The sequence below is a fragment of the Asparagus officinalis genome, unplaced genomic scaffold (assembly GCF_001876935.1).
Source record: "Asparagus officinalis unplaced genomic scaffold, Aspof.V1 AsparagusV1_Un645, whole genome shotgun sequence".
NCBI lineage: Eukaryota > Viridiplantae > Streptophyta > Magnoliopsida > Asparagales > Asparagaceae > Asparagus > Asparagus officinalis.
In genome coordinates, this window is record NW_017972906.1 from 14,545 (window position 1) to 25,912 (window position 11,368).

Below are 11,368 nucleotides of genomic sequence, written 5' to 3' on the forward strand. Positions count from 1 at the left end.
TCCAATATTCTGTTCCTCCACAAATTGGAGTGTAACCAGGGTGAAGAGAACTGCTAAAAAAAGAATTGATGGAGAGACAAATTTACCCCTCTATTAAGATCTAATCCAACAGTTGAGTAAAATTCTCACGAACCCTACGGAACGGAATAAAACACTCCACTCGTTCTCTTTCCTTTGTCATTCTTTCCTTGCGTAGTGACTGCATCCACACTGCCCACATCAATCCTTCAACCACTATTATTTCTTTGCCCGCCGCTGTTCTCTCATCTGCCGTCAGCGCCTTAGTTGTCATCTGTCTGTCGGCCAATTTATATTTTTTAGAAACCCTTGAAATCTCATTGATTTTTTATCATAAAATTCTTTGATTGGCATTACGTTGCCATTTCCTGCACTAATTGTCTCCCTGACATCAGAAATATATGATCTTGTTGGCCTCCTTACTTTCTTAAAGATCATGTCCTCCATGGAATTAGTCCTCATTGCCATTTTCTGATTGAAAGCCAACTGGAGCTGCCTAATTAATCATACATATATAAAATTGAATAAATTTATCGTTTTATAAATTAAGGTTTATTGTATTCAAGAAGATACTTTTGACACCTGAAATTGTAAAACTAAGGAAGTGCTAATCTTTCAAGAAAATTGTTACTTTACTACTACTTTAACTTACATTACTGAATTGTATCTCTTCTATTTTGAGTAATTGTATTTGAAATCTCACCTTTTTCTATTTACTTCATGTAATGGGTGGAACCTCTTTCAGAAACTTGTGGGACTTACATTCACATATTTTTGTGAAAATTAAAATGGAGAATATAGAATTGTATTCGCTCCTGTCATTGGCAATTCATAACAAATACAATTTTCTATTAATTTTAATTGTTGTGGTAGGTGTTAAATGTGTCCAAATCATATTAGCATAAAAAAATAAATTATGTAAATATATAAGTGTGTTTATAATAAACTTATAATTTTTTTAACTCCTTGTCTTAGTTGTAAATTCTTTTAACTTATTGAACAAATAATGGATGTGTGGATCTAATTTCAACAAACATGTACTATTGCAATCAGATATGCTATTTGCATTTTGTTTATTGGTTTATGTGCCGAAGAGAAAGGATTAGGAGATTAAATATTGAACCTCAAGAACCTAAAGAGGTAAAAGATGTTGTGCATGAAATAATATCTCAAAGAGTTATATGTCGGGAAACAATCCAAATGAATCCACCGGCCTTTAATCAATTGTGTGGAATATTAGAGAGGAACAGTGGGCTTACCAACTCGAAGGGTTACTATTGAAGAACAAGTTGTAAAAATTTTATATATGTAACAACTTGTGAAGTTAGTAAGATATTTGGTCAATTTGGAAAGAGTATTGAATCGTCATTTGATAATGTTTTAAGAGCTATGATAAAGTTGGAAGAGATGTTTTTTGGACAACCTGATAGATCATGAGATCCTTCAGAGATATTAATCCAAAGTTCCATCCCTATTTCAAGGTGATGATAACTTCCTTCACTTCTAATCTTTATATAGGTTGTTATGTATTAGATTTTAATTAATGTCTATGATATCAGGATTGTGTTGGGGCAATTGAGGGCACACATATCTGAGTAAAAGTTTCTATTGCCGATGACCCTAGATATCATGGTAGGAAAGACTATTCCACACAAAATGTGTTGGCGGCATGCACCTTTGACTTAAAATTCACTTATATTTTGCCTAAATGGGAAGCAACTACATCTGATTCCAGAATAATTAAAAATGATTTACGAAGACAATTTCCACTTTAGATCCTTCAAGGTAATTATGAGCTAATAAAAAGTCTAAAGTTGTGTCTTGTTGATGCCAGATGCATGTTATGAAGTGAGTTACTTCCACCTTATAGACAGGGAACACTATCATTTGAATAAGTATTCAAGAAATCCACCAAAAAACTCAATGCGAATTATTTAGCCTAAGACATGCATCGCTTCGCAACAAGGTTTTAAATATCGGTTATCGGGGATTTATCGGACGGTCAATTTCCTTATCGGATAGTGGAAATCGGGGATATATCGGGGATAAGTAGTATTTATCGGAGTGATATACCGTATGTTGTGTATATATAATATAATACCCCAAATTGTAATCTAACCATACTCCACTCTTTCATTCTCTCAACCTTCACTAAATAACTAGAGAAAAAAACAACTAAATGGTGAATATTATTTGTTACTACAACTTCAGAAGTTGTGTTGAGGGCGTGGCGTCAATGGAGAGTCCAAGTCAAACTTTCGAAGTCACAGTTGATGGCATCGATGGAGAGAGCTCGGCATCGATGGAGAGCTCAGTATCGTTCAACGTCGTCGAGTCAATCAGATCAGTTGATGATGGCGTCGATGGAGAGAGCACAACATCAGTCGAAGTCGTCAAGTCGATGAAGTTAATGTTGATGAGAGAGCAGCGTCGAAGTTGATAGCGTTGAGGTCAACGGAGTCCAAAGAAGAGCGGAGGCGAGCGTCGAAGTCGGCGGAGGCGAGCGTCAAGGTCGATGGAGTCCAAAAAGAAATAGTCAGATGATTAGGACAGTGGGCACAACCGCACAAATGAGGGGAGAGAGAACAGAGGATTAGGGCTATTTAATCGAGTTTAAGTTTTATTGTAAAGAACGGGTCGTGTCGGGTTTCAAGTTCACTCAAAAACTGTCCATTACCCAAAATCACAACCTAATAGTGTGACCCGATAATTTCGATTTTAGAGCTGCTAATATCGGCCGATAATCACCTTTATCGTCGCATTATTGCCGATAAACCCTAAAAAAAGATAACCGATTTAAATTCCAACTTGTCCTATCGGAAAGCTCTCAAAACCGATAACTCAGGGATAATATCGGATTATCGGCCGATATTTAAAACCTTGCTTCGCAATGCCATTGAAAGAGCATTTGGTGTCTTAAAAAAAGATATCTCATTATAACAAGTTTAAATTAATCAAACTATGGTGCTCAGATACAAAACAAGATCATTTTAGCTTGTTGCATTTTGCATAATTTTTTAAGGGGTGTCGATCCAAATGATTTTCTAAAAGGGGAAGAGGAACATGATGAAACTCCATTAGAAGAGGATGATGTACATGATGATTAAGATGATCGTAGAGAGGAGTGGAAAAGAGATGGCATTGCAACTGCTGTGTGGCAAGATTACAATCAATGATTAATTTTGGTCATGCTCATTATTTGTTTGATTTGTACTCTCTATTTGGGCTATAATCTTCATTTGTGTTGTACTTGATAATTATTAGACTAATGTCGTTTTAATCATATATTTTGGAAGCATTAATATTGGTTTATTTTTCGTGATCTTCATATCATCTCTCATTTATAATTTTCAATAGTTAAATTGTGAATAATTTTTTTAATTCCTTCTAATATTATTTGTGAATTAAAGGATGTCGAGAGGAGGAATGTGGAAGGTGATTCTTCTTGAGAAAGGAACGTTGATACTTTGATATGGACTCCTAATATGGAAGATAAGCTAATTGTTGCTTACTTACATCAACATGTACTGGGGAATCTAGTTGACGAGAATTTTATATCAACAGCTTACAATGAATTGTGGCCAAACTCAAAGTAAGCTTTCCTAATAAGCCATTTGACAAGAAAAAAGTGAAGAATCATATGAAGTATATGAAGTCAAAATATACAATTTGTTATGATTTGTTTAAGTCTGTTCAGAGTAGTTTTACTTGTAAGCGGAACACACAAATATGTGGAGTGCAGAATCTGAGGTTTGGGATAGGCTAATTGAGGTAAAAGATAATTATTTTTTGTATTACTTATACTAATTGGGATGCACGTGGCCAAATATCTTAATTGTTTATTTTATATTTCTTTACTATAACTAGGTTGTGAAATAATATATTGTTACCATAAAATATGTTAAATTTTTACGGCTATCTCTACGAGTAAAACCTTGTTCGTTTCAATTATTTGCTAAATAACCATCTACGACACACAAATCATAGTAAACTAAAAACATTCATCTAATATCAACCAATATTACTGTCTCAATTTTTATTACCTTTCAAATGATATTTGCATTACCTTTTTTCAATTTAATCTCCTTATATATTTCATGTGTTGCACATGTCGAAACCTAGTAAGAAAAAAAAGCCAACAATATTTTGTAGGAAATATATTAAGAACATAGCACCTTTGCAAATATTGAATAAAGAATGACGACACTTTGCACTGTTCAATGTAAAAAAGTAAAAAAAATAAAATATTTAATTAATACAACATAATATAAATATTGGTATCATATGAATCCAAAGTTATAGTTATACTTAGATACCCTAGAGTTTCCCCTACTTTGCTTTTATATAACCTCACTTGTTTTTGGCAGCACTTATATGCCTATAGTTTTCAGATTTTGAATTTTAAAACCTTCATTTAGGCAAACGTGAGAACTTCCCCTTGAAAATTCTAATTTGACATTCATATAATAATTTTAGAATACTTTAACTCTTAATATTTGTTAGATTTATTAAACCTATTAAAATCTTATTTAAAATAGAATTATTGTAGTTTTAAAATTAAATTTAACATAACATAAGGGTTAAAAAGTTCTAAATTAGCATGTAAGTGTCGCATGGGATTTTTAGGGGGAAATTTTCACATCTATGTAATTAAGGGTATTAAAGTGCAAATTTAATAAATTTTAAGATACATAAGTGTTGCCAAACAAATGAAGATATACAAGTCCAAAGGAGAGTAAAATATAGGGTGTTAAATGCAAATAAGCCATTTTCAAATGACATTGTTCCTTTATTTCATTGTCATATTATCATGTCAAGTAAGATAGGAAAGCTTAAAGGGTATTTTGCACGTGTCAATATCTACAACCAATATAAGTTTCTTTGGTGAAATATAATAGCTAGTTAATATAACAAAGAAGTTTTATACACAATAGACCATTTTAACTTTTAAGTTACAAAGTATGGAGAAAGGGAGTGCATTCAACTCATACTGTTTACGTTTTTTGTATAATGTAAGTTTAAATAATCAAATTAATAACTTGTAGATAAATGCTAACAAATATCTACAACTCAAAGTTGGAAAAGAGTTTTAGCATATAATGTAGATAATTTCGTAAAGCTGTATATAAAAATTTTAGGACAAAAGGGATTAGTTGCACTTAAATACACTATAGTTTCTACTACTTTGCACTTATATACCCTCAATTGTTTTTGACAAAACTTATATACCCTAGAGTTATTAAAACTTATAGTTATATACCCTAATTTTTTTTGATAGCACTTACACACCCTAAAGTTGTTAAAACATGCACTTAAATGCCCAAAAGTTTTTCAAACTTGCACTTAAATACCCTCAGTTATGCAAGTTTGAGGGTATGTAAGTGCATGTTCTAAAAACTTTAGGATATTTAAATACAAGCTTTAAAAACTTTAGGAAATATAGGTGCCACAATAAACAAGTGAGGGTATACAAATGAGTTTCAAAACTTAAGAATGATATAAGTTTTGACAAACACAAGTGAGGATATCAGTGCAACCTAGTTGAAACTATAGGGTATTTAAGTGAAAATAAAGGATTGACAGCTGCAAGTTCAGGTATGGCGCAGGAGAGGGCTGATACAACCAAATAGCTATTACCTATGAATTGATCAAGCTCCCTTTCAATTATGCAAGCAGCAGTCCAACAGCGACGAAGTTGTTCATGGGTTTAAACGACAATATTTTCGGTGGCACTTTGGAAGACAACGGGAGGCGACCAAAAGAGCAATGATGGAGACCCAGCAATAACGAGTTAAATTAAACTATTCATAATTAGAAAGTACTAATTATAGTCAAATATTTAGTAATCCTAATCAAATATAATTATTTATAATAAAAATATAAATATCTTAATTATTATAGTTTACTATTAACACACCATTTAAAAAATTTACTCTGGCCTTAGTTTTTTAAAGGATTTTTTTGATATGTACCGCTTGAATTATAGATATTTTTAAATATTCCCCTTAAAATCATCATAAATCTAAATTAATTCCTTAAATTGTCTACTTCCTCGACTTTACCCCTCTCCCAAACTTTGCTAAAATTTTAGCAACTTTTAGGATTAAATTACCGCAATGTCCCTATTTTAATAGTTAATAAAATAAAATAAAAAAGAAACTATAATACACTAAAACTCAAGGAGTTCAAATCCATTAAATTCTCAAATACTAAAATTTGGTCGTGTTGAGTTTCATCTTCTTTATCCAAAAAAAGAAAACACTCTGAATTCATTTTAATAGATTAATACATCAAGCGGATGCTTCGCAGGGTTTTAGTAATGCAAATTCTCTGTTTCTAACATGTAATCAATAGAATTCTCAAAGCTAAATAAGATTTAATGTCTTTGACTTGCTTCATCATGGATTCTTTGGCAATAACTTGGATTCACGAATGGAAGATTTCTGTAAAATTTTGACGAGAAGGAAAAAATAGAAGGTATATTACATGCTTTGTCATCATCTAGTGCATAGAATGTTGGGTTGAAAAAGATATAAATGGATATTAATCTTTCATTTAAATTAATAAATTAATTTATTTGAGGATAGATTAGTCATTTTAAGAAATCCTCATTAATTTAACGGGATACTCTATGTTGATGTTTTATCGGTTATCAAGTTGAAGGGCAAAATTAAGGGGATGAAGCAATTTGGGGTATTTAAAATTATGATGATTTTATGGGCAATTTAAAAATACCAAATCTTGGTGTATATATTTAAAACCCACTTTCTTTAAAGGATAAATGTCAAATAAGTTCAATCCTTTGACACATTTTTGGAAACCCCACTAAGTATGAAAATTTTTAAAAATCCTCCAATACATTTTGATTTTTTTTTCACTTAATCTCATAAGGCCATTATTCCATAATTTTACATGATGAACATTATTCCTAAAGTCTAATATGTACATCCAAAATCATTCCTAATTGTAGATTAATTCGTAAAATTAGAAATAACTCTTGGAAAATACAAACCACCACTAAAAATATGAATCTACAAACAATCCACTGAAGAATGTAAAAACTACAAAAAACCCTTTAAAATTTAAAAATTATAGACTACAAACAAGGTCTTGAAAAATATAAAAACTACAAACGCCCCTTGAAAATCTAAAATTGTAAAAGGTCCTCTAAATTAAAAATTGAAGTAGATCATAAAAATTCAAAAATTACAAACAATGATCCGAAAAATTTGAATGTTATAAGTAGCTCTATGCAAAAATTAAAAATTACAAACAACCCCTTCTAAAATTTGAAATTTACAAACCACCACCTCAAAAATCCAAAATTTACATACCCTAAAAATTATAAACTACACGCGAGCACAAGCAAAACGCTTGTACAATTGATACAATTTGATTATGATAACAATATTATTAAAAGGAATGTCTATAGAGGCTTATAAACTTAGATGAGCCTAAATGTAATTCAATGCTTACACACAATGGGTTTTTGTTTAGTTTAAAATCAAGTTTGTGCATAACCCCTAAACGGAGTTTTTCCAATAAAAAAGAACTTGGTATGAACTAAAAAAATGAAGTTAGGATTATTACATACATACCCTCAAAAGTTTCATATTTGCAAACCTTTTGTCTCTGTACAAATTATCATAGACAATAAACTTTAAATATTAAAAAAACTTCTACATATCAAATATTTATCTTTAAACATGATTTTGTAATTTAAAAAATATTAGAACAGGATAACAACTTTTCATCTCTTTGCTGATCACTTTAGATAACTCAATTTAAAGATAAAAAACTAACTCCTGATTGTAAATTCCTTATCTCCTAATTCAAAGATATTATGATAGGATAACAACTTTTTCTATTTACTAATTATCATAGATAATTAAATTTATATTAATTAGGATAGGATAACAATGTAATATTTAAAATAATCAAGGGTTTTTTTGTCCATGGAATGTTTTTTCCAGACTCCCACTTTTATAAGGAGTATGATATGATATGATACTTTTAATTATTAAGAATGATATAATAAGTTACATTAGTTATGTAATTTACTAAATTTAATGACATGCAAAGGGAAATTTTGGGAAAGAAAAGTATTATCTAGACTCCCACTTTTAAAGGAGTATGATATGATATGATATGATATAATATGATACGATATTATATGATGATTTAAAAGTGTATGATTTAAAACCCATATTACAGCAATGATGAAAAACTAAAATAGAGTTTCAACACACTAAAATAGAGTTTCAGCAATGTGGAAACACTATTTTCAATGCTAACACGCTTAAATTAAAGTTTTAGCATTGCTGAAACACTGTTTTCAATGCTAACACGCGTAAATTAAAAGTTTCAGCCACTGAAATGTTTCAGCAATCTGAAACACTAATTTCAGAGTTTCAGCATTGCTGAATATCTGAAATTAGAGTTTCAGCATCAATGAGTTTTCGCAATGCTGAAACTTTGAAATTAGTGTTTTAGATTGCTGAAATTAGTGCTTCAGCAATACTGAAACTCTAATTTCAGTGTTTCAGCATCAACTTGGTGTTTCGGGCTTTCGGCCATGCTGAAACACTGTTATGATCAGTTTCAGCAAGGTTGAAACACCATTTTAGTGGACTATTTTATTATTTTTTTCACATAAACATGAACTAATGTTAGATGCAAATCTGTTTTCATCCGAAAACTACTAAGTGGAGGACCAAGTCTATCTGAATTTATGATAAATTATAGGAGTTTTTTGCAACTGATAGAGCAACTAGAGAACATGCCGAAATTGCAGCCGAGATAAGAGAAAGGAGGGCTTTCACTGCAACTAATGAGTTTGATCCTCATACAATTGATGGCATTAATTGTATGGTTTTTAGAAATGAAACTTTGTTGGAGAGTTTCAATGGGATTAATGATAAAGACCCAAATGACAAAGAAGATGAACATGTGATTACCCCTGAGACCAAGTTAACCGCAAATTCCCAAAAGAAAACAAAAAGGTTGAAGGATGAAATTTCTATTGTTGTAATAAAGGGTATGCACACGATAGCCAAGGCAATTGAATCAATTGGCGATACGCACATACAAGCTCTTGAACGTACTCCACTTAGGGGTGCATTCGGTCCAGATACGGCTTGGATATGATACTTACCATATCTACATCCCCTTACCCATCTCGGATACGAACACGGATATACCTCGATAAGAAAAAATTCATATCCATATCCACTAAAATCGGATACGGATATGGATATGCATGCAGATATATAAGTGAATATGCATGCAGATACAAAAATGATATAAGAAAACAAGATAGTATTGAAAAAATATAGTTTATGTGATATAAAAGAGTTCATTAGTATGTTCATTATATCTGAAAAGCTAAGATTAGACATCTTGATCATCAAAATTAACCCAAATCCATAATCTAAGAATTAAAACTATCGTAACAATATGACTAATATGTTTTCCGATATTTCGGATAGGAGCCAAATATCTCACTGTAAAACCATATTTATAACTATATCCTACTAGTAATAGATTTGAGTAACCGTATTTGTATCCTAACGGATACGATTACGGATACTCGGATACGGAAATAGTTTAGCACCCCTAACTCCAATGAAAGGGAGTGATGTTTGGAATCATTTGCCTGAGCTTGGTGTTGAGTAGGATCAAGTTAAACATGCATATCTTTTCCTAACTAAGCATCTAAAAGCTTTGCTTTGCTTTGATGTCCATCTGAAAAGCATAAGGAACTTTTTACGATGATATTACCTTGAGAATCTATGCCACCCCCACCATGTTATTAGCTTGTTATCTACTCATCTAGTGAGGGTGTGATGCTTTGGTATTATGAGTCTCTCTTTTTATAAGTTGTATTGCAAATTTTGGTTAGCTATGGCAATTACAAACTTGTTTTATTTTGTATCGCTTATGGCAAAACTTGCTATAGATTTTGTGGTCACATTTTGCTAGAAACATGTGGTTATGGCAAAACTTGGTAATATGAATTATGTCCCTATTGTAAGATGTTTTTGCCAAATTTTTGTTATGGCAATTGAATCAAGCTTGCTTTTTTAGATAATTTGGTGTTGCTTATAGCAAAACATGAATGGAATTGGTGGTCACATTTTGAAAGGAACATGTGATTATAAGCTCTCTATGTTGGTATGTGAATATTCCGTACTATTTTTCATGCTAACTATTTTCCAATATTTTTCACATTTATGTGATTTATATTGGTAGTGGAAATTCCCTAATACTTCCCAACCATAATGTCAAGAAGATGAAAATGAAGATAATAATAATAGATAGGTATGGACGCATATTTGATATCTAATTTCTAATAATAAAAAGATGATTTGATAACATGTAAGGTTATTTATGTAAATTTATATATATTCTCTTCCATTCCCTTCACTTTATTAAACTTCCCAAACAGGACGAAATAAGTTCCCCTTGTCTCCCCTTGCTAAATTCTTTTTATATGTTCCCTTAACTTATCCTATGTTCACTTAACTTCCCTTCTCTGGGGACAAATCCAAACAGGCTATAAAGATTAGATTCTTTGCTAATTTCATCCTGATACCACATTCAAATGCAACCGTACATATAAACAAGCAAAATAGACATTTCTACATCTCAAGATCAAATATTTCCACAAACAGAGATAAAATCGGAGCATATACCTTCCAGCATCCTCGGGGCTAAATTGAACATCAACACACCCCAACCCCCTTGCAAACGCCACCATCTCCCTCGCAATCCTAACCACCTCCTCCCTACTCTTATTCAACTTATGCACCAAATGTATATCGCTCGTCGCAATAAACGTATGAATCCTTGGCCTCCTTGCAAACCTCACCGCCTCCCACGACCGTTCAATATCCCCCTTCATGCACCTCGCCAGCCCGCATATCACGGGAACATAACCACACTCATCCACCTGATTCCCGACCTCTCTGGCGATCGATCGGACGGCCTCGAGGTCGTCGGGGGAGGAGGCGGGGAACCCGGCCTCGATGACGTCGACGCGGAGGTCGAAGAGGCGAGCATTTGGTGATTGATGATGAGGGTTTGGAGAAAGTTAGGGTTTTGGGGGATAGGGTTAGGGTTTTGGGGGAGTTTGGGGAGAAGAAGGGTTTGGGGTTGGTGAGGGTGAAGGAGAGGGACATTTTGGCAGCGGGGGACGAAGGAGAGGAGAGGGTTTTAGAGAGAGGGGGGAGAGCGAAATGGTTTTGGAGAGGGATTTAGCGAGGAGATGGAGAGCACGTGGAGTTATCTTTGAGTTTGACGACGAGTGTTTGCTGAGTGGAGGCTGAGCTGTCTCTGGAGTGGTTTGGCC

General features: G+C 32.7%; 1 protein-coding gene across 1 annotated transcript in view; it reads right to left on the reverse strand.

Moving 5' to 3' along the window:
* LOC109828026 (2-isopropylmalate synthase A-like) overlaps positions 1-11,089 on the reverse strand; it is a gene marked incomplete at its 5' end in the record, with an annotated part of 18,971 nt that extends 7,882 nt beyond the window's left edge. The window contains 1 exon segment of the mRNA XM_020395060.1: positions 10,713-11,089. Coding sequence (XP_020250649.1) covers positions 10,713-11,089 — 377 coding nt within the window.
* Between the last annotated feature and the right edge of the window lie 279 nt (positions 11,090-11,368).